Source organism: Bufo gargarizans, chromosome 4 (genome assembly GCF_014858855.1).
Source record: "Bufo gargarizans isolate SCDJY-AF-19 chromosome 4, ASM1485885v1, whole genome shotgun sequence".
Taxonomy (NCBI): Eukaryota; Metazoa; Chordata; class Amphibia; order Anura; family Bufonidae; genus Bufo; species Bufo gargarizans.
Genome location: NC_058083.1, coordinates 377,210,123 through 377,230,592, shown reverse-complemented (window position 1 = coordinate 377,230,592; position 20,470 = coordinate 377,210,123). Strand labels below are relative to the sequence as shown.

At 42.7% G+C, this 20,470-nt stretch overlaps 1 protein-coding gene across 1 annotated transcript in view; it reads right to left on the bottom strand.

Moving 5' to 3' along the window:
- LOC122936338 (protein unc-93 homolog A-like) overlaps nt 1–20,470 on the bottom strand; it is a 411,461-nt gene that overhangs the window by 36,370 nt on the left and 354,621 nt on the right. The window contains exon 7 of the mRNA XM_044292489.1: nt 9,955–10,086. Within this exon, the coding sequence (XP_044148424.1) occupies nt 9,955–10,086 (132 nt within the window). The remainder of the gene's footprint in view (nt 1–9,954; nt 10,087–20,470) is intronic.

Here is a 20,470-nt window from a genome sequence, read left to right as displayed (position 1 = left end):
AGAGATATCTCCCCTCTGGATCTTGAGTATGTTCAGAGTATTTAAAAGTGATTTTTCTTTTAAACCCGATGCTGACTCCTCCGGAAGCCGACGAATTACCACCACAGTGGAACCACACAGGGTAATGTGAAAATTCCAGGTTGGGGTAATGGTTGAACCGGAAGTGTGTCTCCTGGAGAAGTAACACATTTGATCCCTCCTTACGTAGCATTGCCAAGATTTGGCTTCTCTTAGAAGGGGAGTTGAAATCTCTCACATTGTAGGTGGCAATTTGTAGGTCAGCCATGGTTGTATAGTGAGTGGGGATCAAGGCGTATCAGTGTGTCAGTCCCCCAGGGGAGAGCACTAACCAGAGAGGCGTCAGTAAGCTGGTCAGAAGAAAGGGATGAGATCCATAAGCTGGAGTAGAGACCTCTATTGAGTTGTGACAATAGAATCATGTACCTTAGAACAAACCGGGGAAAAAAAGAAAACATTAGAACAGGGGAAAAACATTTCAAGCATAGGGTCGCCCCTGAACTAGTCATCTTGGAGGGAACCAAGAAATAACTTGGGGTATGGGTTAACCCAGTTATGTAAAACATAGGGGGAAATTGGTCAAGGACCGGTGTACAAGACACTTCAGCACATTGTATTGCCACCTGAAAGGGGGAACATGTTCAGAAAGGTAACTATCAGAACCTAGTGGGGAAGAGTACAGGTCAAATTGAACTAATTGAGGCGGGTCTCTGGACTAGAGAACCATAGGAAACCTGTAAGAATACAAGTATATGTTAAAGGGAGGGGAGGCGGGTGGAACCTGTAAGAAATGGTGTTAAGTATTGATGTATATCAAAAACATGACTTCACTCAATCATAGTTTGGATCTACTAGCAGAAAAAAGAACTAGCTAACGGATAAAGCAAATTATCTGGATAGATCCGACATATTCCTGAGAAGGAGCGATTCCCTGTATGTTGATTGGAGTCAAGAGATCAAGCTTATCAATCTTGAGCTAGTCTCTTGGTCAGCTGTCGATTCCTCTTCCCCGCTTTGTGAGCCTTAGGAGTGTGCTGCAGGTTAAGGGCTGGAATCACAGGTATATCAGGTAGGGCATAGAGGTCTTGGAACGAGTCCCAATCGTCTATCTGCAGAGGAGAGATTTGCAGGTGGTCATAGACGGCTTCTAAATCGGTGTGTGAGGTAATATTGAAGCGGCGGCCCCCTTGTGAAAAAGAAAGACCGAAAGGAAAGTTCCATTTGTAGAGGATTTTGTTAGCCCGCAGCCATTCCGTCAGTGGTTTGAGAGACTTGCGCTTCCTCAAGGTGGAGGGGGCCAAATCTTGATAGATTGAGATACGGGCACCTCCAAACATGATATCAGGTTGATTTCTAGCAGCCTCCTGGACTGCTGATTTGACCTGGAAGTTCAGGAACTTACATATAATGTCCCTTGGCGGTTCCTCTATCTTGGGCTTGGGTCGCAGGGCTCTGTGGGCCCTCTCCAATACGATCTCAGTGGCAAATTCTGGGCCTAGGAGCGAAGAGCAGAGGGAGAGAATCGCAGCCGGAATGTCTCCAGGCGCAACGGACTCAGGGATCCCTCTTATGCGCAAGTTATTTCGGCGGCCTCTGTTTTCTTGATCCTCAAGAGCGTTCTGAAGCTCAGACAGGTAAGTGCTGCATTTTCGGAGCGAACTGGAGGTAGCCCTCTGATGGTCCAGTATCTGGGCTTGGTTGCTTTCCAGCGCTTCAACGCGATCGCCCACCTGTCTAACATCCTGTCGCAGGGCAGCGAATTCACAGAGCAGGGGCTCGAGGGCTTTGTTCAAGGTGCTTTTCAAGTAAGACCTAGTAATCGGGAGGGCCCCCCTACCTTGCGGTTCTTCAGCGTCGCTGTCTTCATCAGACTTGTCATGCAGGCTTGCTTTCTGGAGTTGGTTCGGCGCCATCTTGGAATCTCGGGCGACGAACGAGGCAGCCGCTTTCCTGACAAATTTGTCCATGTCGCCGCCAGATGCGTGGCTTTTGGTGACGCTCGGGTGTTCCCCTGCTTTGGGGTTTCCGATTTTGACCATTTTCAGGTAGAAAGCTAAAGATTGCTGGTGCTGTAAGCTGTCTGTGACACGGAGCTCAGAGTCAAGCGGCCATCTCAGACCGGCGCTGGCTCCGCCCCCATTACCCAGCTTTTCTGGTATAAAAGCAATTTGCATATACTCCAGAATGTTATGAAGAGTGATCAGATGAATTGCATAGTCCTTCTTTGCCATGAAAATTAACTTAATCCCAAAAAAACCTTTCCACTGCATTTCATTGCTGTCGTTAAAGGACCTGCTGAGATCATTTCAGTAATCGTCTTGTTAACTCAGCTGAGAATGTTGACGAGCACAAGGCTGGAGATCCTTAGGTCAAGCTGATTGGGTTAAAATGGCAGACTTGACCTGTTAAAAGGAGGGTGATGCTTGAAATCATTGTTCTTCCATTGTTAACCATGGTGACCTGCAAAGAAACGCGTGCAGCCATCATTGCGTTGCATAAAAATGGCTTCACAGGCAAGGATATTGTGGCTACTAAGATTGCACCTCAATCAACAATTTATAGGATCATCAAGAACTTCAAGGAAAGAGGTTCAATTATTTTTAAGAAGGCTTCAGGGCGTCAAAGAAAGTCCAGCAAGCGCCAGGATCGTCTCCTAAAAAGGATTCAGCTGCAGGATCGGAGTGCCACCAGTGCAGAGCTTGCTCAGGAATGGCAGCAGGCAGGTGTGAACGCATCTGCATGCACAGTGAGGCAAAGACTTTGGCTGGGTTCACACCTGAGCGTTTTACAGCGCGTTCCTAAGAGCTGTAAAACGCTCAACAAGGAGTAACCAATGATTCCTTATGGGAATAGTTCTCACCTGGGCGTTTTACAGCTCGTACGATCGCGCTGTAAAACGCCTGACGCCCCAAGAAGTACATGAGCTTCTTTGGGGCGCCTTGTCGCGCGTTCCCGTACATAGACTTTCGGGAACGCACGACAATGGGCGTTCGCTTGTCTCTGTATGCGCGATTGCAAATGCCGGTACAATCGCGCATACAGAGCGCTCCTTTCAGAACGCTCAGGTGTGAACCCAGCGTTTTGGAAGATGACCTGGTGTTAAGAAGGGCAGTAAAGAAGCCACTTCTCTCCCAAAAAAAACATCAGGGACAGATTGATCTTCTGCAGAAAATATGGTGAATATGTACTGCTGAGGACTGGGGCAAAGTCATGTTCTCCGATGAAGCCTCTTTCCGATTGTTTGGGGCATCACGAAAAAGGCTTGGCCGGAGAAGAAAAGGTGAGCGCTACCATCAGTCCTGTGTCATGCCAACAGTAAAGCATCCTGAGACCATTTATGTGTGGGGTTGCTTCTCATCCAAGGGAGTGGGCTCACTCACAATTTTGCCCAAAAACACAGCCATGAATAAAGAATGGTGCCAAAACACCCTCCAACAGCAACTTCTTCCAACAATCCAACAACAGTTTGGTGAAGAACAATGCATTTTCCAGCACGATAAACCGTGCCATAAGGCAAAAGTGATAACTAAGTGGCTCAGGGACCAAAACATTGACATTTTGGGTCCATGGCCTGGAAACTCCCCAGATCTTTATCCCATTGAGAACTTGTGGTCAATCCTCAAGAGGCGGGTGGACAAACAAAAACCCACTAATCCTGACAAACTCCAAGAAGTTATTATGAACGAATGGGTTGCTATCAGTCAGGAATTGGCCCAGAAGTTGCCTGAGAGCATGCCCAGTCGAATTGCAGAGGTCCTGAAAAAGAAGGGCCAACACTGCAAATACTGACTCTTTGCATAAATGTCATGCAATTGTTGATAAAAGCCTTTGAAACGTATGAAGTGCGTGTAATTATATTTTACTACATCACAGAAACAACTGAAACAAAGATCTAAAAGCAGTTTAGCAGCAAACTTTGTGAAAACTAATATTTGTGTCATTCTCAAAACTTTTGGCCACGACTGTACACTGGATGTCAGATATTGTTTGGATGTCCACTTTACACTGGAGATGTGGCGCAGCTAATGCCACTGTCCACAGCGGACACAGTCAACGGAAAAATTACACTGGATGTCAGATATTTTTGGGATGAGCACACTACAATGGAGATGTGGCGCAGCTAATGTCACTGTCCGCAGCGGACACCGTCTATGGAAAAAGTACACTGGATGTCACTAATATTTTAGGGATGCTATTAGTGGTAAACTATTCCACAGATTTACAGTTCTTACAGTAAAGAAGCTTTGTCACCACTGGAGACTGAACTTTATCTTCTCTAGACGGAGATGTGTGCCCTTGGCTTCTGAGGAGATTTTATATGGAGCAGCTTTTCCGCATATTTTTTGTACAGACCATTTAGATTTTTATATACTTTAAGTTAATAATATCCTTCCTCCCCCAACCTCCCGGAATCCTCTTCTCAAGACTACAGGGAGTGCAGAATTATTAGGCAAGTTGTATTTTTGAGGATTAATTTTATTATTAAACAACATGTTCTCAATGAACCCAAAAAACTCATTAATATCAAAGCTGAATATTTTTGGAAGTAGTTTTTAGTTTGTTTTTAGTTTTAGCTATTTTAGGGGGATATCTGTGTGTGCAGGTGACTATTACTGTGCATAATTATTAGGCAACTTAACAAAAAACAAATATATACCCATTTCAATTATTTATTTTTACCAGTGAAACCAATATAACATCTCAACATTCACAAATATACATTTCTGACATTCAAAAACAAAACAAAAACAAATCAGTGACCAATATAGCCACCTTTCTTTGCAAGGACACTCAAAAGCCTGCCATCCATGGATTCTGTCAGTGTTTTGATCTGTTCACCATCAACATTGCGTGCAGCAGCAACCACAGCCTCCCAGACACTGTTCAGAGAGGTGTACTGTTTTCCCTCCTTGTAAATCTCACATTTGATGATGGACCACAGGTTCTCAATGGGGTTCAGATCAGGTGAACAAGGAGGCCATGTCATTAGTTTTTCTTCTTTTATACCCTTTCTTGCCAGCCACGCTGTGGAGTACTTGGACGCGCGTGATGGAGCATTGTCCTGCATGAAAATCATGTTTTTCTTGAAGGATGCAGACTTCTTCCTGTACCACTGCTTGAAGAAGGTGTCTTCCAGAAACTGGCAGTAGGACTGGGAGTTGAGCTTGACTCCATCCTCAACCCGAAAAGGCCCCACAAGCTCATCTTTGATGATACCAGCCCAAACCAGTACTCCACCTCCACCTTGCTGGCGTCTGAGTCGGACTGGAGCTCTCTGCCCTTTACCAATCCAGCCACGGGCCCATCCATCTGGCCCATCAAGACTCACTCTCATTTCATCAGTCCATAAAACCTTAGAAAAATCAGTCTTGAGATATTTCTTGGCCCAGTCTTGACGTTTCAGCTTGTGTGTCTTGTTTAGTGGTGGTCGTCTTTCAGCCTTTCTTACCTTGGCCATGTCTCTGAGTATTGCACACCTTGTGCTTTTGGGCACTCCAGTGATGTTGCAGCTCTGAAATATGGCCAAACTGGTGGCAAGTGGCATCTTGGCAGCTGCACGCTTGACTTTTCTCAGTTCATGGGCAGTTATTTTGCGCCTTGGTTTTTCCACACGCTTCTTGCGACCCTGTTGACTATTTTAAATGAAACGCTTGATTGTTAGATGATCACGCTTCAGAAGCTTTGCAATTTTAAGAGTGCTGCATCCCTCTCCAAGATATCTCACTATTTTTTACTTTTCTGAGCCTGTCAAGTCCTTCTTTTGACTCATTTTGCCAAAGGAAAGGAAGTTGCCTAATAATTATGCACACCTGATATAGGGTGTTGATGTCATTAGACCACACCCCTTCTCATTACAGAGATGCACATCACCTAATATGCTTAATTGGTAGTAGGCTTTCGAGCCTATACAGCTTGGAGTAAGACAGAATGCATAAAGAGGATGATGTGGTCAAAATACTCATTTGCCTAATAATTCTGCACTCCCTGTATAGGGAATTCTTCCTATGCAATGGTGTCCAAATCTGAACTGCATATTCAAGATGATGTTGCAGCAAAGCTTTGTAAAGTGGTAATATTTTATCACTGTTCCACATGTTAATGCCTCGTTTAATACATAACAATATCTGACTTGCTTTAGAAGTTGCTGATTGACGTTGTATGCTGTTATTTAGTCTATAAGTAAAACCAAATCCTTCTCTACAAGGGACTCTCATAGTGTTACTCCCAATAGGACGTAAGAGGCATGTAAATTATGTGTACAATTATCCACAGTGAATCTCATTTGTCAAGTGGATTCTCAAAAACAGAGTGTCCTAGTCAGCTTGTAGTTTATGGACATCCTCCATGTAACTTTGCATCAACCTGTAATTTTTCATAAACGCTGCAAAAATGTTGGTATTAATGGATTAAAGTATAATGCAAGCAGAAAGTTATGTGCACCATACCTCCTAAAAATAAAAGTTTGCATAGTTCATACACACGACATAGGGCTTAATTTTCATACACATATTGAGGGGATTTGCACTGGTAGGCAGGGTAAGCGGACGCAGTACAGAGGCAAAAAAAAAAAGCTGTAAAGCAAAGTTCAGTGTTTATTCCCACATAGGAAAAAAACAAGCCAAAAGTAACGGTGTTCAGTTTTGGTGCCTGTTCACACCACACAAAGTCCACAGTGCAAAAAGCCTTCACCTGATCAGCAGATTTCCACCCGCAGTCCACAGCAGGCTATAGAGGCCTGTTTCCCCAGCATGCAGCTCTTATAAATAGATGGCCTCAGTGTCTCAAGACACAGCCTCCACAGCTTCTGTCATGGAGGATAATCCACACCAGCTGAACGTGCTGGCTGGGTTTTTATATCCCAGACAAAACCCGGCCTGGAACCGTGGGGAACAGCCACCCACCCTGCTCTTTGGCTGCTCCCAATAAGAACCGTCCCGGATCGGCTTTAAAGCCATACTAACAGCTGAAGTGTCAGACTGCAACTGCAAAACTGACACTTCAGGGAAAAACCCGGTTCTTACCCCACCGAGCCCAAGAACCTTGGTGACACGTATCTTCCGTCAATGACGGCCCCTTGTTCCTTCTTACAATATCTTCATAAAATCACCAGAAGTAGAAACAAAAAATGTGGTTTTAAGCTGGAAATGTTAAGTAGCACCCTATAAAATACAGGGATAACAGCCATTGAAAAGTAAGTGCACCCTAAAAACCTACATTTCCTGAAAGCAGGCAACCTATTGATTGCAGTTGCCTTGACAGACTGTTGACCACCATGTACACCTTCATATAACTTTGCAGCAAACATTGATTTTTAGCAAAAATTGGACAACAATTCAAATGTGTGATTAAAATAAGTACTTGATGTGCAGTACCACAGCCCTGGGGTTATCTGCAAATTATTTTGTTGTTATGTAATATGTTATGCATTTCATGTTTTGGGTGGCAGAAACAGGGCTAACCACTCTGTTCCTCCCCTCGTGGTAGGAGTGGTCTGGTCCTACCTCCTGACTGGAGGGGGACTTCCAAGTCTAGTGAGACAGAGTAAAGAGAGGATAGTTCCTGTTCTGATAGTGGGGGAATGAAGAAGCACTTGAAAGAGCTCCTACTTCCATGAACCATATCTTATTCCCCTGTGAGACCAACACTCCAGAGAGATCAGCAAAATTCAAAAGTATAGCCCCTGTTCTGTGTTTTTAACCTGAAACTGGTTTTGGCTCACAATAATTGATGGAAATAACTGAATGAAAACTGGCCAAACACTGTGTGAATGCAGCCTTACATGAGAATATTTAAGCTAGAGGCAGCTGACCTCTCACAAAGCAAATCACAGAAAATTGAGGCAGGGTCCCTGGGTAAGAATAAGTCTCAACAGTGTCATGTTGAATTTTTGTATGATATCAATTAACCCTTTCAGGACCCTGCCATTTTTCACCTTAAGTACCTGGCCATTTTTTATTTTATTTGACATGTGTCACTTTATGTGCTAATATCTTTGGAATGCTTTTACTTATCCCCAAGCCATACTGAGATTGCTTTCTCGTGATTGTACTTCATGATAGTGGTAAATTCCAGTCAATATTTTTCATTTTTATTTATAAAAAAAATCCCAAATTTACCAAAAAATTAGAATTTTTTTCAACTTTCTACATTTAAATTTCTCTGCTTCTAAAACAGATAGTGATACCTCATGTAATAGTTATTACTTTACATTTCACATATGTCTACCTTATGTTTGGATCATTTTGTGAATGCCATTTTATTTTTTGATGGCGTTAGATGGCTTAGAAGTTTAGAAGGAAATCTTGAAATTTTTCAGAAAATTTCCAAAACCCACTTTTTTAAGGACCAGTTCAGTTATGAAATCACTGAGGGGCTCACATAATAGAAACCACCCAAAATGCCCCAATTTTTTTTAAACTACACCCCTCAAGGTTTTGCAAACTTTGTTAAACCTTTAGGTGTTCCACAAGAATTACAGGAAAAGATGACATGAGGATGAGGAGCGCCGTATGGTTTTTGGAGGGCAGATTTCACTGGGATAATTTTAAGTTGCCATATCACATTTGAAGACCCTCTAATGCACCCCTAGAGTAGAAACTCTAGTGACCCCATTTTGGAAAGGGGGTCATAATGTGGAAGCATAAGGTGGAAGTTTTTTTGGTACCATTTAGGGTACATATTTTTGTTGCTCTATACAACACTTCTTTGTGAGGTAAAGTAACATTAAATTGCTGTTTTGGCACCATTTTAATTTTTGTTTTTTTACAATGTTCATCTGACAGGTTAGATCATTTTTTCCTTTTTTAGATCAGGTTGTTATGGACGCGACAATACTAAATATGACATGATTTTTTGGTAGTTTGTTTCAGTTTTACATAACAAAAAGTATTTTTGAAAAGAAAAAAGATTTTTAAGTGTCTCCATATTCTGAAGCCACAGTTTTTTTTTTGCTTTTTGGGAGCGATTGTCTTATGTAGGTGATCATTTTTTTTCGGGATGATATTACAGTTTGATTGGTATTATTTTAGGGTGCATATGACTATTTGATCACTTGGTATTATACTTTTGTGATGTAAGGTGACAAGAAATAGCTTTTTTTACATAGCATTTTCTATGGCATTCAGGTGAGGGGGTGAATCATGTAGTATGTTTATTGAACCGGTCATTACGGATGTGGCAATACCCAATATGTCTGTTTTTTTATATATATATATTATTATTTTTTTACAATTTTATGTGTTTTATTTTGGGAAAGGGGCTTTTTTTTTTACTTGAAACTTTTTTTTATTATGAAAAAGACTTTTTTTAACTTCTGGGGTCTGATCCCCTCTGCAATGCATTACAATATATCCTGTATTGTAATGCATTGCCTGTCAGTTTTTATGCTGACAGCCTGCCTGCGAAACCCAGCCCAATGGGGAAGCGGGGGGAACCCGTACCCTCCGCAAAACCCTCTGCATGCCAGAGTCAGCTTTGACCGCGGCATACGAAGGGTTAATACGCCAGCATTGGTATGCAGCCGGGGCCTGGCTGTCAGTGACTGCTGGGTCCGTGCCGCTGACCGGATGAGCGCAGCCCCTGCACCCGCCCAATCAGCCCGCAGTACATGTACGGCGCTGGTCCTCTATGCGTTCAAATAGATTAACAAATATCATTTGACATACCGTAGATCTGTTTAGACTGCTCTATTACACGATTGTGGTTAATACATTTATCTTTAATACCCCATGCAATTTTTTTGTCCGGAGAGCTGGTAAATTACCAGTGGTAATGTTTGCATTTTTCATTTTTTTAGTTCTTTTTGGTATATGATATATACCAAGGCACCCAACTTCAATACTATTGGACCTCTTGGTAAGCTTCACATTATTTATTTTTGTATTATGAGTTTCTAGTGGCAATCCAATATAACAAAAATGATACTTAAATACTTACAATTAGTTTGAGTCTGCCAGACGGCATCTGCCATTCCCCATAAAGCAGGAAATATAAAGAACACAGCCAGCTGATCTGGATGAGGCTTCCAAAGGAGTAATGCAATTATACTTGCAAAATTGGTAGCTGCAGCTAGTCAAGAAGTACAGACAAAATTAATGGATCCTGTATAGACTGTTATTTCTAAACATAGCAAATTGGAAATGACAGTGTAAAAATTCTAAGTTGATAATTTCTGTTTCAATGGTTCTTTATTGTTATTTGTCAACAATAAGAGACAACATATCCTGCAGATTAGCGCAGACACCAAATTATCAATGTTACAGTCAATCTTCTATGTACAGATGCGTCCACTCTTACCTGATCTCCAAACTGTTAGTGGTGTCAATTTTGTCCTAACAGCAAAACAACATAATATTGCCAGACTGTAACTAAACTCTAAATGACTATAATACACAAATACACATCATAATCAGTGCTCCACATTTAGATTATTGCTCAGGCTGCTTTTTCTTCTGTTTCGAGAACAGAGCTGGTCTCAGATATGAGATTTTTATCGGCAGACACAGCTAAATGGTGAGATCTATTGAGAATGTTGCGAAAGTCAAACACATGAGAATACATCAACACTAAATCCAGAATCCAAACATCACGTGTGATACTGTCTACTATACTGCATATCTAATCCTATTATATTTGATACTGCCTGCTGAGCTGCGTATTTAATTATATCATGTGTGATACCGTCTGCTGAGCAGTGTATATAATCCTTTGATGTGTGAAACTGCCTGCTGATCTGCATATCTAATCCTATCATGTGTGATACTGTCTACTGATATCTAATCATATCATGAGTGATACTGTCTGCTGAGCTATGTATCTAATCCTATCATGTGTGATGCTGCCTGTTGAGCTGTGTATCTAATCATATCATGTGTGATACTGTCTGCTAAACTGGGTATATAATGCTATCATGTGTGAAACTGCCTGCTGAGCTATGTATCTAATCTTATCATGTGTGATACTGCCTGCTGATCCGTGCATCTAATCCTATCATGTGTGATACTTTCTGCTAAGCTGCATATCTAATCCTATCCTGTGTGATACTGTCTGCTGAGTTGTGTATCTAATCCTATAATGTGTGATACTGTCTGCTGGGCTTTGTATCTAATCCTATCCTGTGTGATACTGTCTTCTAAGCTATGTATCTAATCCTAATGGTTGGGAGTGGAACTGAGGGAGGTGGGAATTTTGTTAAACAGTGACAAATTTTAAATTCCCAGGTTTTCTGTTCTATTTCATTCTTAAAATCTCCTCTAGAGAGGAAGGTTGTATCTTGAGGAACAGATGGAAGTGTAAGTCCGCGGCTTAGGAGTCCTTGCTCTGACTCTATGTTCATATATGGAGTCATCGCTTGGGGACACCCCAGTGTATTTAAATCTAATTTAGCCTGTATTTCAGAAAAGTTTCTGCCGGGATTCAAATGTTTTAGCCCCTCCCATTATTAAAAGCCCCTCCTACATATAATAGGCCACTCCCAACAAACACTGTACAGCTGAAATTCTATTTTTGAGGCCTGTCTCTACACATCATACGAAGAGGGGAGGGCCTGTCATGGTTGCACTGCCTGCTTCACATTATACAATAAACAACAGCAGGCTACAGCCAGTAATCTTCTCTGCTCTCCTACCTCCCCAGATCCTGCACAAGGCCTGTGGTTCCCCCCCACCATCTGCCACCCGCCCGTGGCCTGCTGCCCACCTTGTCCGTCCTCACCCAGCTCTGAATCCTCCTTCTGCAAATGGCAGGGGGAGGTGCCGGAACATCTCTTCTCTTACATAGCGCCACATACCTCTTACATCCAGTGATGTCACCTTTGTTGTAGACTTTCTCTTTCCTCATCTTCTCCATTCAGACCAGACCGCCATGATGATTTTTCAGCCATCTCCTGTCTCTGTAGAGATTGACAAACAGACATTAGTTTCCCATATTTCCCCTTCACATCTTCTGAACACTCTTTCCTGCTACTCCCAATACTATACTGCAGAAACAGTCCCCTTGGAAAAACTACTACCACATAGATAGTGCCCCCTTCAACAATTATTGGCACACAGTGCTCTAAAAAATAACTGAGCCTAGATACTAACAGTATAAAGATAATGTCCCCTAAAAATAATAGTGCTAAACTGATACTGTGCCAGGGTGCCCCGCCCCCCCCCCCCCCCAAAGTAGCAGTCCTCTCCAAAATCCCACCAATAGAGATAATTATCTGCCAGACCACACTTAGTAGTAATAATGCCCCTATAGTACCCATACTAGTAATCATGTACCTCATAGCCCCCCAGTAGTAGTAAAGCTCCCCATAATACCCTCTAGTAGTAATAATTCTTCTTATAATATGACAGTACATGAAATAACGCTGCTTAGAGCCCACAGTTCAGCTGATGCCCCCATAATGTATGCCAGTATAAAATACTCCTATATAGTGCCCCAGTAAATGCCCTCATAGTGCTTCCCCATAGTGTCCCCCATAATATACCAGTAAGAAAATGTCCCTTTTTGTGCCCCCAGCAGATGCCCCTATAGTGCTCCTTTTCCCCATAATGTGCCAGTAAAAAATGCCTCTTAGTGCCACCAGATGCCCCAATTGTGCTCCACTCCCCCATAGTGCAGCTCTCCCCTATAGTGTCTCCCATAATGTGCCAGTAAAAAATGCCCCCTTAGTGCCACCAGATGCCATAATGCCCCCATAATGTGCCAATAAAAAATGCCCCATTAGAGCCCCCACTTCCCCATAGTGCCCCCAAATAATGCCCCTATAGTGCCACCAGATGCCCCATGGTGCCACGCTCCCTATAGTGCCCCATAATGTGCCAATAAAACAAGCCCCTTTAGAGCCACCAGATGCCCCTATAGTGCTCCACCCCAAAATGGGCAAGAAATAAATTCCCCCAGAGTGCCATCCCCCCAAAAATGGGGCTGTAAGAAATATCAGATGCCCCCATAGTGTCAGCTCCCCCCCAAAAAATCCCACTAATACTTACCTTCATCAGCAGTGATGCTATGCAGGCCTCCTCCGGCCTGTGTCCCCAGCTGTGTGCTGCCCGGCTCAGGCAGCGCAATGATAATTACGTCATCGAGTCGCGTGAGCCGGCCTCTGATAGGCCGCAGGCATTAGTGCCTGCGTCCTATCAGAAGAACAGGGAAGGGAGACGCCTCTCCCTCCCCTGCCCCGTCGCAGCACAGGCATCTGTATCGCTGTCCTAAAGACAGCAATGCAGATGAATATGGAGATGAGCGCTTCCACAATGGAAGCGCTCATCTCTCACTACCCCCCACCGCCGCCATCAACTAGAACCAGGGCCGTGCTGCCTGTGGTGATCGGCGGTGCGGCACTGAGGGATAAAAATATATATATATATATATATATATATTCGCTGGTTGTTCTAAGGGGGGTCTAGACCCGCTGGACCCTTCCTCCCGTCGGTGCACCACTGCCCCTACTTCCTTATAGATTGTAAGCAGGGGCCTCACTCCTAGTGTTTTAGTTGTATATTAGCTGGAAACTTTGTCATATCTTTTGTTTTGTACATGAACCCTCTGAATTGTATAGTGCTAAGTAATGTAGTGGCGCTATATAAATATTATTATTATTATTATTATTATTCACTACACACATCACATCCGGACAGAAGATTATCTTCTGTGAGAAAGGGGGATGGGGGGGGGGGGGACTGAAATACAGCAGGACCTCCCCCACCTCTCCTATCTCAACAGTGGCCGCTCAGGAGTGTATGTACATAAAGCAGAGCTCCTTATCTCTGTATTACACTCTATACAGATACATACAATAGCTTCATATACAGTATCACACCTGCTAGGATTAGATACACAGCTATGCAGACTATTACACATGATAGGGTTAGATACACAGCTCAGCACACTCCTCTCCTGAAATAATCTGTGCTGCTGGGGATCCTGCTCCTTCCACTATGTAACTCTCAGCTTGTGACCCACCCCCAAAGATCAGCACACTACTCTTCTGAAATCCTCTGTGCTGCTTGGACCCTGCTCCTTCCACTATGTAAAAGGATTAGATGCAGCAGTTCAGCAAACATTATCACACATGACACTATTAGCTACACAGTTTAGCAGCTCAGCAGACAGCATCACACATGGCAGAATTAGATACACAGCTCTATGCAGTATCACACATGACAGGATTAGATACGAAACTCAAAGGACAGTATCACACATGGTAGAATTAGATACACATCTCATCATGCGGTATCACACATGATAGCATTACATACAAAGCTGAAAGGACATTATTACACATGATAGGATTAGATGCACAGCTCAGCAGATGGTACTGCATATGGTAGGATTAGATACACAGCTCACAGCACAGTATCACACATGATAGAATTTGATACATTGGCTCAGCAGACAGTATCATACATGTTAGGATTAGGTTAACAGCTAAGAGGACAGTATCACATATGATTGGATTAGATACATAGCTCATCAGACAATCATTAATCAATAAATATTTTAAATGTCATGCAAAAATTGTGATATATACTGACACCCAATGTGTCCGAATTGTATTTTGTACATTTGTAACATGTAATAGGACTGTTAAATGTATATAATAATCTCTGCATAATACTGTGGTTGGTGTGTTATTTTGAATATAATAAATATATTACTAGACTAGCACTGTATACTGACACCAAGTGTATCTAAATCATAGTATACGACATATATAATTATAATTATTTGCCTTTCTCTGGATCAACTTGCAGGATGACAGGCCAAACTGAATGGACAAATGTATTTTTTCGGCCTTATATACTATGTTACTATGTAATGGCACAGGTCAAAATATATGGTAATCATTGCACAGTAAAAAAAAAAAAAAAAAAGAGCAATCCTTCGGAGGGATTTGTTTAATGTATACAATATATTTTTTATATATGTTAAATGAAAAATAAAGATGTGATGTGAACCCAGCCAAATTTCACAGTTGTAATTCCATTACCAGGTCTTGATCTTACTGTATGTTCAGGTATTAGCTAGTAACCCAATGCGCCACCTGCTGTCTGAACATTGTATTGCAATTTATACAATTTAGATATAACGTCATTTTGTGACACACATCTCAGGACGTGTTGAGATAAGTGATCAGTTAAGTATGGACACATCTGTATGTAAAGTATCATAACCATATATTGTTATGTATGGCGAGGGTCCCATGAGAGATATAGAATGGAACCATCTAATATTGCAAATGAACAAGCGTTCATGAAAAAAAAAGAAAGCAAATAAAAGTGAAGAAATAAAAGTAAAGAAATAAAACTGAGAACTAAGATTCTACTAAGATCCTTAATTGAGGGTTTAGCCTTGTAAGACTTAATGGCGCCCAAGTTTTCTGTTGTTTGGTCGGTGTAATGATTTGCAATCATTGGTCATTGCTAATGCCCAAAAAGAAAAAAAAAAAACAGGTGTGGATCTAAAACAGAGATGACACATGAACCAAATAGTTGCATGTCTTCTGTGTTTTCTACCCACTCCTGCTTTAGGCTACCAAATCATAAGACAATTTTGGAATAATGGTCACCTTTAATATTTAACTTTTATTATTATTGATAAAATAAATGCCCTAAAATGAGGTGCAGAATTGTAATGAGCAGGGTGGAGCCACCCTACTCTTGGTGAGTATACTGCGACTCTAGGGAGGGGGGGAGGAAAGGGGGGGAGGGATGCTGGGTCTCAGCCCCTATTAGCGCCCTAATAAAGGAGCCCTGTTCCCGTTCACCACCACCTCCTAACAAAAGCCCTCAGTTCTCCCTAAGCAGTGCTCTGACTGCCCAGCTTCGTCCTGACAGGGAGCAAGTGAGGGGGGAGGGTAGTCCCTAGATGTCGTTGTGGTACACCACCTGCAATAAAATCACAACGACATCTAGGGACTACCCTCCCCCCTCACTTGCTCCCTGTCAGGACGAAGCTGGGCAGTCAGAGCACTGCTTAGGGAGAACTGAGGGCTTTTGTTAGGAGGTGGTGGTGAACGGGAACAGGGCTCCTTTATTAGGGCGCTAATAGGGGCTGAGACCCAGCATCCCTCCCCCCCTTTCCTCCCCCCCTCCCTAGAGTCGCAGTATACTCACCAAGAGTAGGGTGGCTCCACCCTGCTCATTACAATTCTGCACCTCATTTTAGGGCATTTATTTTATCAATAATAATAAAAGTTAAATATTAAAGGTGACCATTATTCCAAAATTGTCTTTTCCAACTCTAGGTACCTTAAATCCCAACGGCTCATATCTGTGTAATATAATCCTACCAAATCATAAGCCAATTCTGATGGGACCATACAGGCCTTACAGCTGCTGCACAGACAGGATCCGTTGTGCGTCTCATTTATCCTTCCTTCTGACAGATCAGAATAAGTGTCAAATAAATGATGATGATGTCAGCCAGGCAGAAAGCCAAAATAGTGGACCAGTCATGAAGTGGGGAAGGGTGGGAACAGCATGAGAAGTCCACAGAGTGGACCTATGACATAGTGGTGAGGTGGAAGCAGCTTGAAGAGACCACAGAGTGCCTCAATGACAGGGTCTGGCGGTGGAAGCAGTATGAGGAGGCCACCAAGTGGCACAAAAACAGAGTCTGGAGGTGGCAGCTGCATGAGTAGGCCACAAAGTGGCACAATGACAGAGTCTACAGGTGGCAGCAGAATGAGTAGGCCACATAGTGGCACAATGTCAGTCTGTAGGTGGCAGCAGCATTACGAGAAGGCGTCCGAGTGGCACAATGACCATGTCTGAAATTGGCAGCAGCATCACTAGGCCACAGAGTGGCACAATGACTGATTCTGGAGGTGGCAGCAGCATGAATAGGCCACAGAGTGGCACAAAGACTGAGTCTGGAGGTGGCAGCAGCATGAGTAGGCCACAGAGTGGCACAATGACAGAGTCTGCAGATGGCAGCAGCATTACAAGAAGGCCACAAAGTGGCACAATTACCACGTCTGGAGTTGGCAGCAGTATGAGAAGGCCACCGAGTGGCACAATGACCGAGTCTGGAGGTGGGAGCAGCATCAGTAGGCCACAGAGTGGCACAATGACTGAGTTTGGAGGTGGCAGCAGCATGAATAGGTCACAGAGTGGCACAAAGACCAAGTTTGGAGGTGGCAGCAGCATGAATAGGCCACAGAGTGGCACAAAGACCGAGTCTGGAGGTGGCAGCAGCATGAGTAGGCCACAGAGTGGCACAACGATAGAGTCTGGAGGTGGTGGCAGGAGCAGCAGCATTAGGAGAAGGATACCGAGTGGCACAATGACCGAGTCTGAAGTTGGCAGCAGTATGAGAAGGCCACCGATTGCCACAATGACAGAGTCTGGAGGTTGCAGCAGCATCAGTAGGCCACAGAGTGGCGCACCAACAGAGTCTGGAGGTGACAGCAGCATGAAGAAAAAGCATCAAGATAGCTTTAAGCCCGGAAGAGTCATGAAGTTCATCAAGATACGTCACTAAAGATTTTACTGCATATGACCGCAGCGCTGACCGCTGAATAAATTTAGATTTTCTACCAAAATACTTTATTAAAGATTTTACCACATATAACCGCAATGCTGACCACTGAATTAATTTTGTTTTTAAACCAACAAACTTTTATAAAGATTTTACCACATATTACTACAGCGCTGAACGCTGATTAAAGTTTGTTTTTCCACCGAAATACATTGCAAAAGATTTTACCGCATATTACTACAGCGCTGAACGCTGAATAAGAATAGTTTTTCCACCGAAATACGTCACTAAAGATTTTACTGCATAGAACTGCAGTGCTGAACGCTGATTAAAGTTTGTTTTTCCACCGAAATACATTGCAAAAGATTTTACCGCATATTACTACAGTGCAGAACACTGAATAAGAATAGTTTTTCCACCGAAATACGCCACTAAAGATTTTACCTGCAGCGGTTAACGCTGATTAAAATGTGTTTTTCCACCTAAATACATTGTGGGGTTTTTCTCTGGTCGACAGGCTAGTGGATGCAGTATAGAGGCAATCAGAAAGTCTTTATCTTAAACAGTTTGTTTATTCACACATAGGGAAAAACAAAAATGACTGTTCACAGTCTTGGTGTTTGTACACACCATGCAATGTCCATAGAACCAAATCTTCACCTGTTTAGCAGTTTTCCACCCGCAGTCCACAGGAGGCTTTAGGGGCCTGTTTCCCGTCATGCGGCTCTCAGCCCTTTAGCACGGCACAACTTCACAGGTCCCAAAACACAGAGACTCCCCAGCTTCTATGTCAGATGGAGGATAAACCACACCCAGCTGAGACTGCTGGCTGGGTTTTTTATATAGGCCAGGCATGCTCAACCTGCGGCCCTCCAGCTGTTGTAAAACTACAACTCCCACAATACCCTGCTGTAGGCTGATAGCTGTAGGCTGTTCGGGCATGCTGGGAGTTGTAGTTTTGCAACAGCTGGAGGGTCGCAGGTTGAGCATGCCTGATATAGGGCAAAAAGACCCAGCCTAGAGCGTTGGGAGAAGCCACCCACCCGGCACTTTGGCTACTCCCAGTGAGAGCCAGCCCTGATCGACTTTACAACCATACTAACAAAAAACTGTGTCAGTCAGCACTAGCTGCCACTGACACTTAAAACTACTGGCTCTTACCTCACCGAGGCAAAGAATCTCAGTGACACATACTTTCCATCAATGACGGCCACTTGTGCCTTCCTACAACATCAGTAAAGATTTTACTGAATATAAGTATAGCTCTGAACCCTGAATAAGATTTGTTTTTCCACCAAAATACGTCACAAAAGATTTTACCACATATAACTGCAGCGCTGAACCCTGAATACAATTTTTAGTTTTTCCACCCAAAAATGTCACAAAAGGTTTTACCACATATAACTGTGATCAAAATACGTCAATTAAGATTTTAACACATATAACGGAGCATGGAGATGGAGAGGGTGTTCGGATTCCACCCGTATTATACAGACGTCTCAGAAATGAACCACTGCTCCAGACAGCAGCTCCTGAGAGGTCATGGAGCGTTCTGGCCAGTGGCCATCTGGCATCTATTCACTCTGCTGAAGGATGATTTTGAAAGTGTGTAGAAGCCACACGGGGCCCCATGCTGCAGATTTATCATGGAGACATCACAGAGATTTTACCACATGTAACCACCACTGACTTGAACTGAGAAAATATTTTTCTTTTTGTACTGAAATAGGCCACTAAATGCTTTCAATACATATAACCGGCGCCAACGTGAACTGAGAATGTATTTTTCTGTTTGTACTGAAATAGGCCACTAAACGCTTTCAAGACATATAACCGCCACTAATGTGAACTGAGAAGGTATTTTTCTTTTTGTACTTAAATACAAAATAACACATAACCGCCGCACTGACTGACTGCTACTGCCGCTACTTCAGTGAACGCCTGCACCACTACTTCCCGGGTAGTTAGGCTGCTGTGAAGCAGGTGCTCTACCCCTGGCACGTTTGGCTCCCGACCTCCCACTGCTGCCACCTTGCTAACTCCCAGCTATGCTTTCAACACCTATAACCGCCGATATGAACTGAGAATATATTTTTCTTTTTGTACTGAAATAGGCCAGTAAATGCTTTTAGCAGAAACAAATGCACCAGTGAAGTGCATATATATTTTTCTTTCTGCACTGAAATAGGCCACTGAATGCTTTTGCCACAATTAAGTGCACCAGTGAAGTGGGTATATATTTTTTCTTTTTTTACTGTAATACTCCCCATACGCTTTCAACAGAAATTATTGCAGAAGTGAACTGAAAATATATTTTTCTTGTTGGACTGAAATAGGCCACTATTCGCTTTCACCAGAATTAAATGCAGAAATGCACTGAGAATAAATTTTTCTTGTAGTACTGAAATACGCCCCTATATGCTTTCTATAGAAATAACTGCAACAGTGCAGTGCGTATATATTTTTCTTTTTTTACTGTAATACGCCCCTATACACTTTCAACAGAAATAACTGCAGAAGTGAACTGAGAATATAGTTTTCTTGTTAGAATGAAATAGGCCACTATACGCTTTCAGTGGAATTAACTGCAGAAATGCACTGAGAATATATTTTTCTTGTTGTACCGGAATACGACCATATACGCTTTGACCAGAAAAAACTTAGAGTGAAGTGCGTATATATTTTTCTTGTAGTACTGAAATATGCCCCTATGCCCCTATGCACTTTCACCACAAATAACTGCAACAGTGCAGTGCGTATATTTTTTTATTTATTTTTTGCTGAAATAAGCCCCTATATGCTTTCACCAGAAATAACTGCAGAAGAGAAATGCATATATATTTTTCTTGTAGCACTGATATAAGATACTAAAGATACTAAGATATAAGCCTCTAAAGGCTTTTCAATATAGCACTTGCAGCCCAATAACAAATAGCAGGAATGACAGCTGTCTAATGGCTATTTGATTCCCAAATAATCT